This window comes from Ammospiza caudacuta, chromosome 8 (assembly GCF_027887145.1).
Source record: "Ammospiza caudacuta isolate bAmmCau1 chromosome 8, bAmmCau1.pri, whole genome shotgun sequence".
Classification (NCBI taxonomy): Eukaryota; Metazoa; Chordata; class Aves; order Passeriformes; family Passerellidae; genus Ammospiza; species Ammospiza caudacuta.
The window spans coordinates 16,930,028-16,949,902 of NC_080600.1; the positions used below are offsets into that span (position 1 = coordinate 16,930,028).

General features: G+C 46.1%; 1 protein-coding gene across 1 annotated transcript in view; it reads right to left on the minus strand.

Annotated features, from left to right (window-relative positions):
- Nucleotides 1-11,095: 11,095 nt before the first annotated feature.
- SATB2 (SATB homeobox 2) overlaps nt 11,096-19,875 on the minus strand; it is a 106,078-nt gene continuing 97,298 nt past the window's right edge. Inside the window, exon 9 of the mRNA XM_058809526.1 lies at nt 11,096-11,953. Within this exon, the coding sequence (XP_058665509.1) occupies nt 11,498-11,953 (456 nt within the window). The 3' untranslated portion in view covers nt 11,096-11,497. The remainder of the gene's footprint in view (nt 11,954-19,875) is intronic.

Sequence of the window (19,875 nt, forward strand, 5' to 3'; positions counted from 1 at the left end):
TGAAGTGGGAGGCGGGCGCAGAACCAGCAGGACCCACACACAGCTAAAGCCTCCAGCAGGAGCCAAGCTGGCTCTTTACAGAGGGTCTGTGACACATCTGTGCCCCATCCTTCAGCGCATCCCAGAGTGGATGTACTACCTAGGTTACTGCATCAGCCACCAGCTTATGGGCAGTTGACAGAAACCAGAAAAGTTGCTGGAACCTTATTGCAAATGATCATAAAAAAAGAACTGCAACTGACAGCTGGATAAAATGATGCTGGTGTCTCCCTGGGGTGGGGATTCCCCCAGTCACAGATAGCCACTCAAGTGTTTGTTTTTGAAACTTTTTTTTTTAACAAGTTGTGTCAACCTGACATCCCTGAATACCAAAACTTTCCTGTATCATCAGAGTAACAAGTGCCAAATAGATAAACACCCACCCTTTGAGCCACGTGCAAAAAGGCTGAAGCAAGTGACCCATACAAGGTTTTGCACTACATAACGTAGGACCCCGTGTTCTCTCCATTCACTGGGAAACCTCAAGTAACTCAAATAACCTGTCCAAGGAGGTTCAAGTTTCCCTCTTCTAGCCTTCATCTATTTTACAGCTTAGAGACTCATCTCCACCATCTCTCATCCCTGCTCAGAAGGCATCCAGGCTCCTCCTCTTTGTCCTGTTTGCTTTCAGAATGAACTCACCAGCATTCTCACCTTCTGTAGTCCTTCCTGCTCCTCCATCAAGATGCTGTAGGTAGGTTTCCCCTGCTTGGGGTGGCAGGTCAGCACATACCCACAGGCTGCAAAGATCCCAGGAGACCACTTCTTTCTCCTGCCTGCCACTCTCCTCTGAGCCCTTCACCACCTGCTCAGTAAAAGAGCTGCCTCAAGCCCTGGCAGCGAGGCAGTGGGGGCTGAGCTAGCCAAACCTCCTCACAAACACACCTTGAAGCATTTGAGTGGCCCCATCCCACACACCCACCTGGGTCAGGTCCTAGAGCTGAGTGCACCCCTCCCTGGGCTGAGCTGCTGCTTTGAAACACCTCCACCTCACAGTTCAAGCCATGTACCTCTCCCTGCACACCGCTGTTCTTTGGGCTGGGGGACAAAATAGCCAGGGCACTGCTCTGCAAGTTGTGTAGCTCAGGTGGGAAGGCTGGATCAGCAGCTGGATATTGTAGTGCTCGATGTGTTCCTTTACACGCCATACATGCAGTGTATGCTGTATTTTACCACATACATGCGTTTGCAAGACAATACATTTTTTTTTCCTTAGAGCCTTAACTAACATTGATCATGCATCATAAAAAAAGAACCATTTGCAGAGGGTAAATGCCTGTTAATCATAAGCTAAAGGGGAAAGGAAAAATTTTAAGTGATATATAAAGGGAGGAAGTGACTCAGTGGGTGGGAGGGAGGGGACAAGCATTCCAGACAGATGGGACATGAATAACTTTTCCCTCTCCCTCTCTCTTCTCTTTGCAGGAGCTGCTGTGTTGAAATAGTCAGTCATTAACTATTTGATGAGGTTTTAAAATCTGAACTGAATTCTCTGGATGTAACCACTATTATTACAGGGTCTGCATCATAGCAATGCAAGCGCTGGAGCCCTTTGGCAAGGCACAGCACTGAGGGCAGGATGGAGCACTCTGGAGGAAAAGCCACTAAATGGCGTCAGCTGTGTAGCTCTGCAGAGCCCTGGGAATGCTGAGGGAATCAGAGCAGCAGTGACTGGTGAGCTGCAGGCCCAGTGTGACCAAGCACCAGGGCATCCATCCATGCACACAGCCAGCACTGCTCATCCCACGGGAGAGAGACCCTGGGCACACTGCAGGAAGGGCACCCTGGAGGAAAGTGCAGTGCTCCTCCCAAACCCTCTGCCTTGTGCTGTCCTTCTGCAGGGCAGAGCCTCCCACTCAACAGCTTTCACCCTTTCAGAGGGCTGGGGTACAACAAAAATACCCTTTTGGTGCCAGTTTAAGAGCAGGATTCAGACCATGGGGAACCTCTCCTGCTCAGTCCACCTTATGCTACACAAGCAATGTCTGAGAAAACCTGAATGAAGCCTTTCCCTTTATGGATGCCAAAGGCTAATTGACCAGCACGAGACCTGCTGAACTTGGTGGAACTGGGATGGATATAATCACTCAAGAGAGCCAATAACCAATTAACTGAATGGCTCCAGCAGTTTTGAGGCCTGCCTTTTTATTCAAGAGCAAATCAAAGATCAATTTCCTAATAAGCTTTGTAATATCTGCTATTCCTTCTCATTATTATTATTAGCTTTGCAGCAGTGTTTTGTGCATATAATGAAAGAGTGAGATGAGTTGGAGTGACCTCAGTGGTAGGAAAGGAGTGGGCGAAGTCTCAAGCCAAAAAATCATATACACATCCACACACATATATAAAATCAGGAATGCTGTACAAGCCCTTCATAGCACAGGTCAGGTCATGAGGGGATTCCAACCACAAAATAAGAGTCTACCCCTGCTGATAACTTTTGCCAGCTCATCAGGTTTTGCACAAGGAAAAGCAAAAACCTTGATTACATTCATCCAGTGTTGCAGTGTCATGGTTAGCCTGGCCCTCCCAGCCCTGCTGCCCTGTCCCATGGGCCTGGTCAGTCGCTGCCAGCAGGCAGAAAGCCATGGGAGCCAGCTGGGAACTGCATGGCAGCCCAGAGTCCGGCTGCTCCCGGCCCTGTGGCAGTGACAGAGCACAGCAGGCAGGGCACAAGGACCTGCTCTCTTCTGCCACAGGTCTCTGACAGGGGGCTGGGGCAGGTAATGCCTTCCTCTGTTTCCATCACATCCACCAGAGCCCCAGGAACTGTGCTCCTCAAATCCCATCATTGCATTGCCCTGCAGTTCCCCTATGTGTTTTGCTTTTGAAACTGCAGGTTCCGGTTCTCTCTGCAGATACACCACCAGCTCAAATCATGTTCCCTTTGTCAGAAAGTCTCCAGCACTCAATACAGTCTTCTCTCTTGCAGTAGGGCAAGAAAAAGTAGCCCAAGGTACAAATTCCTCCCCTGCCTCCCGCTCCCTCCTTTTTTCCTCCAGTGAAATCAGGGCTCCTTGGAGATAATGATCTCACCTACAAAGATACAAACAGTATCATTACATTTTTCAGCATCTCCAATATATTCCACTGTGTGTTATCAGGCAGCCTTCTGGTGAGAATGCAGGTTTCCCTTTTGGCTACATGGTTTTGCCTGGCCCTGGGAAAGTCCCCTCCACAACAGCAGTGCAAAACTGCTTTCATTTGTCTCACATGCATTTTAGCCGAGAGTGTTTTACTAGACTGCACAATAGGAAAAACTTTGCAAAAAAGGTCTCTGAGTGAGAAACTGAGAACTCGGGAGGAAGGGGATGATGCTGGAGGCCTCTTTTAGAGGAGCTGTAGCTGGATAATTGTCCAAGATAGACTGGCTTGTTGACTTTCTCACAGCAAAAGGCACAAGGCCGTTTAATTGATTTTAGCCTGTAACTAAACATATACTTCTTTCAATATAATGAACAACAATGCTACAATACTGCTCTCCTAATGTAAATTGATCCATTACAGATGAGTGTTTAGATCAATGTGTGATGTCCTGATTGAAAATAAAACTGTTTGCTCAAGATCACTATAAAGACAATGGGCACTGATAGATGATATTTATGTGACAAGGAATGGCTCTTCAAAAGGAGATTGCCAAGACCATGTCCATCAATTATGAAACCAGCATTCACCCGGCTGCCATGCAAGTATTTTGAAAGACAAGAAAAAAGAGGAAAAGATCCCAATTATTTCTCTCAGCCCCACAGTCCTGCTCACTCTCCAGCATGGAAACTCCTTAGCTCCAGGCTCACTGGTGTGGGAGCCACAACGGCCTGGGCAGGGCACCCAGCAGCCGTGTCATGTAGGGCTGAGAATGCTGTTCCTCTGCCCGCATTGCACTGGGGCTCATTTCCTCCCAGAGCAGCTGGCTTCCACTGGGGAACTGCGCCATGCTCTGTGTCCTGTGTGCTCACAGCCCGTGCTTTGTCATCTCCCTGCATTCAGAGAGAAGCTAATGGCTCCAGATACCTTCCCAGTCCGTGGTGGTCAATCCACGTGCCTGTCGCTGTGGTCTTTCATTCCCTCTCTTGCATGGGACACTCCTGGTGTACTGAGGGGTTTCTGGAACACGGGCTTGCCTGGACTGTGTCCCAGCCATTCATTACCGGGGCAGCTGCAAGCACTTCTCTCTCTCCTGGGGCTGAGCATCTCCTCCGAAGGGCTCTGTCAGAGCTCCTCAGGGCTCTCGGTGGGACGGGGCAGCGCCTGCCCCTCCCCGGGGCCCGGCAGCCTCCTGCCCGCAGGCAGCCCCAGCACAGCCCGGGGCCGGGGCAGCAGCGCCGGGAGCAGCAGCCGTGCCTGTCACCGCGGCCGTGACAGCTGGGACAGGGCCGGGCTGGCTCGGCGCAGGGACACCCAGCTTGCAGGGGGTGCAGTTGCTGTCTATGAATATATTGGGTGGTGGGTGGCCAGAGGTCAGGAAGGGACGCTGGGTGGGGGAAATTAAATGAAAGGACAATGTTGACACAGAACAAATGATGCTAAATGGCTTGTGAAAATAGATCCATTAAGGGAATGATATTCTGCAACAGCCTTTAAATACAAATAGGGGAGACAAATGGCCTTTAAATACAAACAGAGGAGACTTGGTGGGTTTGAGAAACCAAAGGCTGAACCCTGCGGTGAAGGACTGCATTTGCTGGTCATGTCCTGCTCCACTTCCCTTGCAAGAGTCTCCTTCATGTCAATGAGACCAATCTGCTGCATTTTTTCCTCTCGAGGGCTAACACATTCCAAACTCTTCTCTGGTCATGTCTGATCATAAATAGCCGAGTCTGTGATGAGTGTAGCATGTACTTCATCATAAGGTAAAGGGGGACCAAGGCTGGACAAGCAGGGAACAGACTGTTAAGGCATGGAAGAGTGCTCTCTCTCTTCCCTCTGAAAGCCAAGGGAATGTGGTCCCCACTGACCTGCTCAAACTGGGGCCATAGAGATGTCACCTCCTAAGTGTTCTTGTAAGGAAGCTGTTAGGGGACATCATGGTGGTTGTTGCTGCTCAGGCATCATGGCTGATGCTCAGGCTACTCGAATATTTCTCCCCAAGAGCAGATGTCCCGAGGCTGAGCATCACCTCCAGCGCTGTGTCTTGCCACCTCCACAGCTCTGCAGTGCACAGAGAAGTGTGACAGGAAATGAATGAACACTGCAATGGAAACAGCTTTTGTGTGATTGGTTGTGCTTTGAGGCAATGGCGGCAGTTAACTTTGTGCTTGCAGTCCTGTCGTGGCATGGAGCACATCCATTTAAACATGAGACCACAGACCTGCAGCACACGGCTTAAGGAACAGGCAGGCACTGGCCTGCTGACAACACCTCAAACAGGGCTCAGACTGGTGTCGCCTCTGCAGGGGTCGACAGAACTTTCTGTCTCAGAAGCCTTGTGGTCCATGCACGCGCACTTAGTTTGCGTTTGGCTGTCCCTTCCCACCCTGAAGGAAGCCAGTTCTCCAGAAAGCCCCAGGCTGAAGGTCGTGCCCAGAGTCACTCAGGAGGAGACATTGGCTGGTGGCACGTTTAGTCTGGTGCTGTAACAGGAGTGAACACCACCTGCATTTCTGCTCTTGCAAATCAAAACTGTTAGGATTGGTCATAAAAATAAAGTTTCTTTTCTGAGAACATTTTGTTGGAGATCTTCACCCCATGCCAAGGAATGTCATTCTTCATGTCTATGAGATGAAAATCTACAGTTATGTAGCATTTATGCAGAATAGAACTAAGGGTACCTTAGATGTGACAGATACTATCTGTGAGCATTCCAAGCTCACTAGCAGCAAATAGCCTTTTTTTCCTAAAGCTTTTCTTTCTGTCATTATCTCGATGGACTCTCAAAAGGAGTACAAGGGGGAATTTCTTCACCAGCCAAAGCAAATTTTTCTGTGAAACAGCCACAGCTGAACAATAAGGCCTCAGATCAGGAAAATTCATTTGATCAGGACAGCTACTTCTGAGGGAAGAAAATATCCTTCATTACCAGGAACTTTGACCCAGAAGAGAAAAGGCTGACAAAAGACAAAACCAGGAAGGGAAAGCCAAATCCCCCTTAGAATATGGTTAAGATTTAGCAGGGAGAGAAACCACCATTCAAACAAACTACTGAGGGCAACAGTGATTTTCCAGCTCCTGAGGTCCTCAAATCAAGACCAGATCCCTTCTGAAGGGTAAATTACACCACTCCTCTTAGGAGGAACCAGCTGTAGCTCCTGAAAGCGTACCACAGGACAGAGGGGATGAGTCTCTCCTTGAGCAAGCACTGCCTTGCAGACAGAGGCAGCAGTTGCGGGGCTGGAGCGTGGTGTGCCTGCTGTGTGTCCCTGGCCCTGGCGGAGGGGAGTGCTCAGGAGAGCCTTCCAAAGACACAGCTGCCAGGGAGCAGCAGCCACAACTCACAGCCCAGCAGGTGAGCTGCACTTTGCCTCCCACCACCTTCCTTCCCCCCGGCTCTAGCGAGCCATCCCTCCCAGTCAAGCAGGACCAGCGTTCCCCAACAACAACCAAAAATTTCGGAAGGAGAGGAAAGCCTGCAGGAATCTGCACTTGAAGCGCTGCTGTCTGTCTGTCCCTCACCCGCATGCTCTCTTTGCCTGAGGTAGGGCTGACTCACCCCGAGCACGCTCTGCCTCTGGCAAGCTCCCAGACCCGCACCGCCGCCAAGGAGGGAGCACAGGTTCCTGGATCCCAGAGATGGGGCTCTCACTCCTGCACTGTCTGTAAGCGAACAACAAACAAGGGGGTCTTGGCAGGGATGCCAGAGCCACCTCTCTCCATCCTTGCTTCTGTGAACTTTCCCAAAGGTTTCAAGGGTGTGGCCTGCATTTGCTGTTCCCTCTTGGCTTTGTCACATTGCCTGCTCCCCAAGTCTCAGGCTGCCAGTGTCTCTCCCCTGGATGACTTGGCTTGTGTTATTTTGTGTTAAAACCAGTATGTTTTTTTAATGGCTATAAATAAGTTAAAACTGCATCTTTAATTAATCACTGCACTTTATATTGCAAGTGGAGATTTTTTGTAATGATTCGTTTATGATTTTAAGATGTCATTTGCTCCCTGTCAAATGTATCCAGCTTTTATCCCTCTATGTTTAACAGGTTCAGGATAGAAACAAAATTTCATCATTGAGGGATTTTAATCCGTTCAGTCTAGAGCAAATAATTGGTAATTAAGTAAGTGGAAAGAGATTGAGTGGATACTTTTATCTAAGCAACAATGAACTTGAGACACTAGTCAGTATGTTCATCATCTTAAAACATTTTAAACTAATCTAAGTATGTTTATTTTTCACTGACACAGGTTTGAAATTGGAAATACATATGTCTGGATGACTAAAACATGAACAACAAATAGGAGAAGCAGCATGTAAAGTATAGAGAAATAGAAGCATTAATAGAAATATTTCTGCTATAGCAGCTATTAAATGTTGGTTTTTTTTTACAGTTTGGAAGAAGAACCCATATGTTTATAGGATTTTCCCCCCAATTAAAGTATTTGTGTATGAGTGTGTCTTTCTCTAAATATTATTTACCTACACACACAGAGGGCTCATGTATAAAATTCTCTCCCAGTGAAGTGAGTGTTGCTTCTCCTTTCGTTTCTTGTCCTGCTGGCAGGCAGAAAGGACAGACACCCAATCCAACACCATCAGCACCTTCACAGCACCTGCAGGAGCAGTTTTCAAGGCCAGTTCGTGCCCTCTGTCACCTCCCATGCACGTGAAGGCCAGCAGAGCCCCAGCCTTGGGCCACTACCAGCAAAAGACTGCCCAGAGTTCAGAGCAGAGGCGGCAGAGCCAGGCACCAGATGTGTCTGTGCCAGCCGAGCGCTCCCATGGGAAGGGCATGGGCAGCCCAGGAGCCCTCAGGGGTGAGTGCAGGGACAGCAGTTGTGCACCCCAGAGAACAGCACAGCACCCCACAAAGGCTGCTGTGCACAGCTTCGGGTGCCCGGACATTCCCTGAGCACACAGAAAGATGCTCGGTTTCCCCTGGTCTCAGATTAAATACAAGTGGCACACAGGTGGCTGGGTACACAAAGATGTGGTTACTCCTCAACCTCCTCTTATTTTCTCAAGAGGGCACAGACATTTTATATAGAATATAAATAAGACACCAAAAAGGGAAGAACTATTGTATTGGAACTACAGAAAAAATAAAAAATTGTTTTACAAATTGCTGTACCTCAATTCCTAGACAACTCAAGTCTGATGTGCAGTATATGATTTGTCTGCTAGGACTGAATCCAGATACTTACCACTTTGTTAGCTTAAGAATTTTGAGCAATTTTTTCCATTTATCTGTATTCTCCCCAAAAACATTTCACACACATCTCAGATACATCAATCCTTCCGGCATTCCTCTACGCACTCAGTAGGATGCCCTGCTATAAATATAATAAAGCCTTTTATTATGTCCATTAACCATGGACATGTGTGCTCCAAAAGTTTCCTGACACGCAGTCATTTGTGGCTTTTTAATTATAAACAGAAAAAAAATCTACCAGTGAAAGAAGACAGCAGACTGGGAGTGGATCTTTAAGTGTGTGTTTTGAGTATATTCTCCGACAGGCTGAAGGCTCCCCCACCCTCCTTCTGACCCCACCAGAAACACCCAGTGCAGGCACCTACGAGTGCAGAGAGCCACTGGCACAGCAGGTCAGTCGTGGTACACATCTGTCACCTGTGCCAGCTCCAGGTTCTGAAAACCTTATGCAGGTTTTCAAGATCCAATAATATTGATCAAAGCTTTTTTCAACAGGCAAAAATATGCCCCCTCCATCTTGCAGACCTTGTTCCACTTGAACTCAGGAGAAAAGACAAAAAAGGCCCAGTAAATTACTTGACAAATTAAGTCATATTTATTGAATGCGTTTTATTTCAACAACCAAAAAATTCTAACAGCCTAACAATGCACATAAGTTAAAAATTAATTATCACTTAGTGATAACGAAGATAAAGTTGATTTACATGGAAAAATGAACATTTACAATATGTTAATCCTTATTCACATTGTTGATACCGCAATAAAACACAATTTGTTTTTTTTATTTTTTATTTCACAAAAAAGGCGGAAAATTGTGCTTTGTTAAGAGGCACTACAAGAAAAGTTTCTTTCTCCAAATAGATATTATATGATGGATATTGAATAAATAGACATATATGCATTGTAATTCGCAAAGTTCTGGCAAGACCACAGGCTAAAATGCCCACAGATTCACTTAGAACCACTGCAAAATTGGCAGTGAAATTAAAAATAAAAAGGCAAGACTCAGCATTGAAAAAATACCTAATAAAATTTTTGGTTGAAGTGTAAAAGATACCAAATGTCGATGCCATCATCAGATGAACAACTTACATAGCTTGGCAAAATTCAGTTTCCTTTCAAATGTATGGAGTGATTTCAGCTACAGGATAAGAAGACAGTTTTGAAAGCGTAGCTCTGAGAGAAACATAAAGCAGCAACCATCGAAATTCTGATTAAAGCTGCAGCATACTACAGAACTAAAGGATGAAGAGCAAAAGGGGCATTAAGTAAGCAACCCACCATAATTTTGCAAAGGTATATGAAATTTATGCAGAGATACTCATGTTTCAAACATTAGCTCTGAAAAAATCTCATAAAAACTCCAGAGGTTACTGAGCAGCTAGAATTAGCTTGTATTGCAACGTCTTCTCCCTGTATATTGTCTGTTCTGAGTAAATATCTACACGTAGAGGTTTGTTTTTCGTTTTTAACTCCTACCTTTTATACCTTTCAAATATATAAATAGTATTAACAGTTATATTACATTGCCTGGTGTAGTAAACAGAAAGTAACTTTCAAAGTGATATTGCATGAGGTCTTTGTCAAGATTACATGAAAAGCCCATGTGAAAAAAGGAAGAAAAAAGCCAGAAGCCTTGTCGGTACCGTTATGGCTGCAGTTTACAGGCGTCTGAAATCAATCCAGCTGCAAGGTGAGGTCTTTGTCTCGGAAATCATTGCACGAAGTGAAAAGTAAATGCTACTTGGCGTCTCTCTCACGGGGTGCCTCAGAGCGGGTGGATGCTATGGCAGACTGCAGCTTTAGTGCTCGGGCCATCCAAGAGTCAGTCGGGACAGGCTCTGCTCTGTAGCTGCTACCGGGGCAGGCTGCGAGCCTCGGCCCGGCGGGGACCTGCGGCTGAAAACACTTCATTGCACTGGCACGGAACGCGGGACACGAGGAAGCCCAGCTACAACAGGAGCTCGGGAAGGCTGCGAGGAGGGCGAGCGGCAAGGCAGCAACGCAAACCCTCGGGCTGTCAGCGATTTACCTGGCCAGGGTTCTCGGGATTGTGGCATTTTGTGTCGCAATGTAACTTTACACGTGTGTGTGTGTGTGTGTGTGTGTGTGTGTGTGTGTGTGTTTCACTTCAGTATAAACAAAAAGCAACAACAAGAAGGAAGCTTATAAATTTTAAGATCTGAAACAGAGAACAGGTAAATAAAATCCACGGTAAAATGTGGTTGATAGTATGAATTCCATACATCAAATCTCAACACATTTATCTTTTTTTCTCTTTCTATAAAGACCTCGTTAATGGACAAGTCTTCTATGCACTGCACTTCTGCTTTAGTCATTCTGAATCCCATGAAAACTCATCTGTTCACTACAGAAAGGACTATCTGGAGAGTGGAACATGCTGTATCCTTTTAAGTGTGCATTGTGTTAAAAGTACTTTTAACTTACTAGTTTTCTTTTTAAGGTGCCCTGATTTGTTTTTCTATTTTCTCTCTTTTTTTTCCTCTTTTCTTTTTTTGGCAGTGTTTAAATACCTCAAAAATTACCCATCAAGTTGCCAGATAGGAAGCCATATAATAATGAAAAAAAAAATCAGGGATAAACATAGAAAATAAATAGGAATTCAAAAATAGTCACCACACCCTGAGAGCAGGAGGCAGTTTATCAAAAAGCCAAGCAACTCATTGTGAAGTGGTTTTAAAACATAAACAAGTCTCATCTTTAAAGAACTAATTTCACAGTCTATACTTTCAGGTTGTAAAGTTCCGTCCCATGCAATTTAATATATATATATATATGTATATATATATATATATAATGTAAATATATATATACACACACAAAGTTGTAAATTTCCCTTCACTGATTTCATAGGACTTTTTCTTCCCATTTACTTGCTAGCTGTCCCTTTCATAAGTGCAAGATTGATGAAGGCATAATCCTATGTGACTACAACAATTGCTTCAGTCAGATGTAGCAAGTGTAACACTCGAGTGTCTGTGTCAAGGTGGAGTCTGATCGGGCAATGCTGAATTCATTCGGTTTGCACATGGATCGTGCGCAACAGAAACAAACAAACAAAAAGGAAAACGAGGAAAAAAAATCAAAAATAAAACCAGAAAATCCTTGGATCAATGTATTGCTTTCTGCACTCCTATCTCACATTATCTCTGGTCGATGTCTGCTGGAGCCGCCTTGCTTTTGTCGGGATTCTCCTCCTCAGCCTCCACTTTGTACATTTCCTCAGAGCCTTCCTCGCTGTCGTTCTCCTCCGACTCCGTCAGCAGCTCCTCATCCTTGTACTCTGCCACGTCAACCACCGTTCCCAAGTGCTCTTTTAGCTTCCCGTGGTGCTTTACGTGGTAGCGCTGGTTCTGGAAGAATTTGATGATGGTGTGTTTGGGGAGATCCAGCTGAGCAGAGAGGGTGTGGATGGCTTCCTGATCGGGGTACAGACCCACGTCGTGAATAAAGCTTTGAAGGATACCCAGAGCTTCCAAGGAGATCTTGGTGCGGGATCTTGGCTTTTTGGCACAACTGTCCTCAGCAGGTGGAGGAGGAGCCTCTTCTCTAGGTGGGGAATTCTCCTTGGCAGGCTGGGACTGCTGTCTGTGCAGCACCTATAAGATCAAACAGACACACACTTCACATGCTGACCCCCACGGTGCTTGACATAAGGGCACTTGTACAGGTCTGTACACAGGACTTCCTTTGCTCTGGTCAAGAAAAGTACAATTAATGTGCATTTTCCACTGCCCTTCTCACCTGTAAGACTACAACAGCTATACCTGTCTGCACAACTACAGACTGAAAGGAGGAAGTGATATAAAAGGCAAATTATATAAAATAAATGCAAACCCAAAAAATAAGTAAGAAATACAAAATAGAAGTAATAAAAAATATAAAATAGCCAAAATAAAAATTAAGTCAAAAGGTATTCCAGTCTCATTGTCATGATGATTGGCCAGTTGTCCCATACCAGAAAAGTCATTCTCCTGCTTTGCCCCTCTTCTACCCATCCTTGTTTCCTCTCATCTTTTCAGGCTAGACACTTTGACCATTTCTTCAAGATTTCAAGTACCAAAAAGGCCTAGGCACATGTGGGATTGTCAAGTTCTACTTTATGAATAATGCTTTTGCATTAAAATCCATCACAACTACTTTATGGAAGAAAAAAAATATAAGCGCAGAGATTTGTTAAGATTTCCCTTCTCTCAAGAAAGACAGCAGAGTCAATTCAGTTGTCTGACATAGGTGGCTTTAATGTGTCTCCTGAACAGATTTCTCTGTATTACTTTCTCTATAGTAATTTCACTAGCGGAGGAGTTCTGAGTTCAAATAATAATAGCCCTCCATTCTGAAACACCCTCTGGGCAAACACACTTTGCAGTCTTGTAACAGATTTTCACCCACAGTATCTCCTTTTCGGCAAGTTTAAAGAAAGCATATGTAGCTCTTAATCTTCCTAACAGCCACTTAAAATGACTAAGAAAGGGCCTCGTGCAGCCCTTTGATTCCAGGGGAAAAAATACCTGCTCTGAATTGTTCAAAACACAGAGGAGCTCCATACGCTTTCCTTAAAACCAAATCTATACAAGGGAGATTAACAGAAAAAATCCCCTATAGGATTGAGGGCTGTATTTGCCCAGGGGTTTCTTCAGATGCAGGGAAATAATTATTAGAGCTTGACACTCAAAGCTAACAAAATCAATATGGATAACTATTTTCTTCCACAAGTAAGAGGGAATTCTGGCTCTTTATCCAAGAAGAAAATGTCTTTGCTGCAAACTGTAACATCCAGAGAATCAACCTTACATTAATGCTCTCTAAAGAAAAACAACCAAAAAAACAAGGATAAATAATGGAAATATGCTGAGAACTTGCACTGAATTTTACACACATACCGAACCCCCAGTAAAATCCTACACTAGTCAAGTTATTACCGCAAGAGGGAAGTCCACTGTGGAATATCAGCCTGTTATGCAAATAAACGAAAAGGCTCTGTGCCGAAGAGCCCTTTATTCACTTCCTCCATCAAACGTTCCTGCCATAACAATCTGTAACATCAGCCATCTCCAGTCACAGTTTTTGGGAAGCAGATCGCAGCCCGCAGGCGCTGCCCACCGCCGAGGAGCTGAGCCTGCCGGGGATGCTGTGACCGGCCCGGGGCTGCAGCCGGCCCGGGCTCTGCTCCCCGGGGATGCTGTGACCGGCCCGGGCTCTGCTCCCCGGGGATGCTGTGACCGGCCCGGGCTCTGCTCCCGGGGCTGCTGTGACCGGCCCGGGCTCTGCTCCCCGGGGATGCTGTGACCGGCCCGGGCTCTGCTCCCCGGGGATGCTGTGACCGGCCCGGGCTCTGCTCCCGGGGCTGCTGTGACCGACCGGGGCTCTGCTCCCCGGGGATGCTGTGACCGGCCCGGGGCTCTGCTCCCGGGGCTGCTGTGACCGGCCCGGGCTCTGCTCCCGGGGATGCTGTGACCGGCTCGGGCTCTGCTCCCGGGGATGCTGTGACCGGCCCGGGCTCTGCTCCCGGTGATGCTGTGACCGGCCCGGGGCTCTGCTCCCCGGGGATGCTGTGACCGGCCGGGGCTCTGCTCCCCGGGGATGCTGTGACCGGCCGGGGCTCTGCTCCCCGCGGGGCTGCGGCTCCCCGGGCACGGAGGCAGCGCCGGCACCACGTCCCGGTGCCTCGCTGAGCAGCGGGGGTGAGCGAGGGCTGGCCGTGCAGGGACACAGCTGCACATCCTGCTGTCCCCACGGGCACAGCCGTGCCAGGACAGTGGCAGGAACAGCCCCACACGGACAGCCGAGAGCAGGTGCCAGCAGAGGACCTGCCACCCGCGGGCGAGAGCTGAGGCAGGGCAGAAACACCACAAACTTGTTTCGGTGCCAACGTGAACATTTTCCTCCCAAGCACGTAAATACTGAGGGTGCCACAGAAATGGCTAACCAAGGAGCGGGGGAAAAGGGGGAGCTCAAATGGAAATGACAGATAATCTGGTTTATGTTTTATTACATCTCTTGCAATAAAAGAGCATAATGTTCCAATGAATGGAATAGCTCAGCTGCTCTTTGAGGATTTCTTTTTTGCCCATGGATTGCTTTCAAAGAGAAGGGCTGACGTTTCCAAACAGAGGGTTACAGATGAGGGTGGGATCCGTACCTACGTCAGCGGGGAGCACTGAAGGCAGCAGAGCCAGGATCGCTGGCTCTAGCCAGGGACCAAGCCCCATAAATGTGTCACACAAACCCTACCTAGCCTCCCCTGTTGTGGCTTCTGGCAACCGTCCCCTGACAAAGTACGGCCCAGAGCAGCCAAAATCGAAAGGATTTGACACCACAAATAAACTGCCAGGGAACTTAGAGACAGCGTCACACAGAACGCTGCAAGCAGCATTGCTAATCAGAAGCTGGATTTAAGTAGCATCGAACAGAGATAGAAACACATCCAGAAAGGGTGTGAATTACTCAGTTCATTCTTGCTGGAGCTGGAAAGGGGCTTTTTTTTTCCCTTTTCAGTTGACAAATAGCATGAGAAATGATCCAGCTTGAAAAATGTTACAAGACTTCCAATCAAATATAATGATGAAAAAATCCAACAAAATACGGGATCAGCAGCAGTAAAATGTTTAATTTGAAGGAGATGAAGAGATGCCTACAGCATCTATAAAGCAATCAACCAAAGAGAGGGCTGAGTGCGGGAGGGAAGAATAATTTCAATTAACCCCTCCTTTTCCAGAGTGACCTCTCCACCTTCTCCAAAAGGGAAAATGCAAAACCTGGATGTTATCAGTGTAAAACACTAAAAAAAAGGTTGTATTTTATTTCACCTCCTGTTATCTTAGGAAATGAAAAAACTAAATCTGCTCTTATAACAGATAAATTTTATTATTTTACTACTTTCTGGGGGTCTCCTCTAGATTGCCAGTATCATTAACAAAGGATTTCAGCAACATTATATTTTTCAATAACAGAACTTTAGCCATATACAGAGAGATGGATAAATGCACAGGATGTCCTTCAGATCTGGGCTGTGGTCAGTTTTACAATCCCTTCTGACAGGACAGAGAGCACTCTATGCAAACCAGATCAACTGCTGAGCACACAGTACAATATGAAGCCCAGATTACCTTTATGTTAAATATTTGCTTTAAACTACCCTTGATTGATGAGTATGCTGGGCAGTTTGAGTGATTGGCTTACTTCATGTCTGGCTCTGCATGCCACAGCCTCACAGAGGAAATGGACCATTCCCAGAGTTACAGATTTTTAGATCCTGGGTCATTATTAGGCTCCTACATCTGCAGGTAAAATTTCCAGCAGCTTTACACACTGCTGTGCCCACCCTGCCACATCTCTTTGGGTTTCAGGTCAGTGCTGCTCTGCCTCTGCACTGCCAGGAAGGAAACATCCCTGATCCTCCATGTACAGGGTGCATTTCCCAGTGACCCCTCGGTGGCGGCCAGACCTACCCCAAAGCACCACGTACAGGATGGGCTTCTGAGGTAAGGGTAACAACAATGGCCCTGCTCAGCTTTCCCTTTCCCAGGAAAGCTGCTGCTGGGCTCAGAAGGGTGCACTTTATGGCACAGATGCCCCACACCCCCCTTCCCCACTCCCATTTCCACCCCACATGCCCTTCCCCACTGCTCCCCAGCCACAGGTGGGGCAGCCTCCTCCTCCTCCTCCACAGCCAGCACCATCTGGAGCTGACTTCCCTTCCTCTTCCTGACTTCTCATCTACTTTCAAATCAAATGTGAAGATACAGATTTCCTTCCATGCCCAGAGGATTTATTCTTTTCATTCCTTCAAGAGATTTAATTCTTAAACTCTACAGATAGGCATGGCTGCCTTTCAACATTTCAGAACAAAGTATCTCTGGCACATGCTGCTTCATGAAGGTTCATTCAGGTAGACATTCAACTTATCTTTCTGAAACAAATTCACCAACCCTGGTAGAAAACTTGCAAGAAAATGACTGTGATGGAAGTTGACTTTAAATGATAAAGTGACTGGTCTTAGATCGCACTGTACTGAAATATGATTTGAAGGCCACAATGAAAAGCAGCTGGAAGCCATGTGTAAAATATAATAGTACATGCCTACAGGGAAGGAAGTGAGATATTGAATGATTGAATTTAGGAGAGTATATAATGTAGTGTATCATTACGGGAGTGATCAGGATTATTTGTAATAAGCTAAGGGTTTGTGGTCTATCTAAAATCCAAAGCCAAGAATTATCGGGGGAAGGGACTGTTGCACTGTTTTACATGTATCCACTCCCATGTTTCCATGTGCTCCCTCAGGAGAAAGCTGACTTTGGCGTTCCCACAGAAAAGAGAGGTGAGCAAACCCAGCTGTAAGATGAACGTCAAGCAATTGCAGTCTGTGCCTGTACTGTATTTCATTTTGGCTGGATTCACTATGCCACTGATGTTTGTTTCCATTTCCACCCACTTTCTAGCTGGAGCTACACACCTGACATTGGTGAGAGGCTAAGGGAGCCAAGCAGGAACACACACACAGACCCGGGCACCACCAGCAGAGAGGCACCAGCTGAAAACACTGGCTCTGGGACACATCACCCTCCATTGCCTGGACAGCCTTTTGAGCACACTGGAATTGGGAACTGCATTTCTATGTGAAAACCCCAAGCTCTTTTGTTTCCTAGAGTGGTTCTGCCCTTCCCTTTGCAGAGAGGATCAGTCATGAGAGCTCCCTTCTGCTGGGATTTGCTGAGATGATGAGGTGCCCCTTGCTAAGAGAAACACCAAAAATGTTACATTCTTGAAAGACTGTGCATTTGCAACAGAAACTGCCCTTGCTGAAAAGGCACCATCTGCCTCTGTGCAGTCAGTGTGAGCACTGACAGGTACCTTGGTGGCATGTGATAGTCAATATCAACTTTGATAACCCAAACCCACAAGGAGCAAAGTTCAATGGAATGGCCTTCTCTTTGCCAGAGGAGGTTTAAATTGGGTATTAGTGAAAGGGTTCTAAAGCATTGGAACAAGCTACCCTCGGAAGTGGTGGAGGCACCATCCCTAGAGGTACTTAAAACATGTGCAGATGTGGCACTTAAGACATGGTTTAGTGATGGCATTGGTGGATTAATGGTTGGACTCGATAATCTTATAGGTCTTTCTCCAAACCAAATAATTCTACCAATCTAGTCTCAGTGGTGGGGGTCTCACCTTTCAGCTTTTCTTCACCTTTACACTGTTCTCATAGCCAGCCATAACACTGTATCACATCAAGGAATTCTATGCCAAAGACAGCAAGACTTTAGCCTGCTTAAGGACCCCAAAATAAAGGCAGAGAGAACAGACACACAGTACAAAACATAGGTGCAGAACCTTCATTTCGTGCATCTAACACCAGTGATCTGTTACTGCCCTTACAACTGTTCACGGCTCATCAGCAGGAGCTGCCACCAGTTTGATTCCAAGCAAAAACAACTCACCACACCCCTCCTGTCAGCAAGCCACTGGAAAAGCTCCTTCCCCATGGCCAGCTGAACTCAAAGGCAGAGCAGAAGACAGGCTTAAACAAGGTTTTCAGCTGCATTTTACTGAGCAGCACCTCACCTCTGTAAGCTGAGAGCCCCCATGCAGTGCCCAGCTATCCTGGTAAGACTTTACTGAAGAGACAAACTCCATTTTGTTGCAACAAAATCTCACACTGAGAGAAGACACTGTCCCTCTTACCAGAGTTTACAGGAATAATCTGCAGGAGATTATCTATTCAAATAAACAGGCTTACACTCCCTAGCCCTGGTCTCTCTTCACATACAGAAATGTGCAAGAAGAGAAGAGAGGCAGCAGCTGCCATAACCAGGCCTCCACCCTCAGCCTCCCAGGCTGGGGCTCACAGGGGTAAGAACATTGATTACACAGCCAAGACTCTTTACAGGTTTCTAGGAATGTCTGTACAAGAAACTGTAGCAGAAGTTACAATTTGCACCTGTGTTCGTTTCTTTCCTATTAAAAATGTGGTTCTTAAGACTGCTCTTTTTTCTTCCCCTGCAAATACACATTCATTTGGGTAAACACTGCAGCACTAGTCGCAGTACCAAAGGAAGTATTTTCTTTGGGCTCATTCACAGAGTGATTTCACACCTTGACACCATAAAGCTGTGTTAAAGACTGCGGTTTAGTTTCCTTGCTTTTCTTGGATTATACAGTATCCTAAGGTCAAAACTCAGGGAAATCCAAAACTGTTATTAAAAAAGAAAAAGTATCTATGAAGTGATGACAAATTGCAGACTACAGGTGTTAGATTACATTTTGACTCCAGGCAGGTTTAATATACTTTAGTTTCCTTTTACAATTGCCCTTAGCAGGTACTGTTATCGGTAAGGGATTTAAAAAAATATACGGTACTCCATAAAAGAAGACCATGTCAAAAGAAATCAATATGAGCGTGCAAAATGGTAGGAAGTCTGACATGGATAAATATGTTCACTTTCATCTAACTTCAGTCTGAGCTTCTTTTAATTTTGTAGCTCAAATGCTGGCTGCACATCCTGTGCATTTTCCAGTGCAGCTTAGTAATTGCTTCACGAGAGCAAACACCTTTATTAGAGGTAATTATAACACTTGTCTGTGATGTGATGGACCCCATCTCATGAACGCCAGACCAAACCAGCCAACAAGAACTGGTGGCTACACACCACCTTGTAAGCCAGCAGCTCTGGGTGCCATTCATTTTGTCTGCAAAGACAAAGCAGTCACACACGAAAAAAACCCAAATAGCCAAGCCTTTTCTATCACTCTTCATCTGTTCCTGACCACCAGTGGAGACACAATATTGGATCAGACAAAATGCACGCTAAAACTATCGGCTCCGAGGTACAAGTCACGCCGACCTACACAAAAAGGGACTTAGAGAGGACTCTTGAGAAGAGAAATGAGTTCCACAGGGAACCCAAAGTCAAAGGCAAGTTTGGTTTCCAGGCTGGAATGTAAGCTGGTTGAAGTGATTAATTCCAACATCTTTGGAGCACACTCACCACATGCTTCCCTTTGCTTTATGGCGGCTGCCTTGCTCAAGGGCAGGAAATAGGCAGGGATTTGAAAGCATGGCAAGACACTGAATACACAGCCTCTGAAAGAGCAGCCCCATCCTGCAATTCTCCAGGACCAAACTATCAAAAATGGTCAAAAAGGTGACAAAAAACGCAACACGAGTTTAAAAAACCCACAAAATTTTCAGTTGTACATTGCTTTTGGCATCCCACACAGTGATAAGCATAAGCAAAACATAATTAATCTTGACTTGAAGGCAGGGGGAAGGTGTCTCTCCCCCTCCCCAGCACACACTGCTCCCATTAATGCTAACAGGAGCTTACCATGCATCAAAGAACAAATCCACCACAAAACATTTTTAAGTGCTATGATCACTAAAGATAAAATATAAATTACAGCCTGATTACACTGCGTTGCTAAGAGGCCACATGTGCATCATAGCTTGCAATGACAACTTCAGATGACCAGATAACTTTGGGACGGGTCTAAGAGGTTACTGTAAAACATCTGTGCA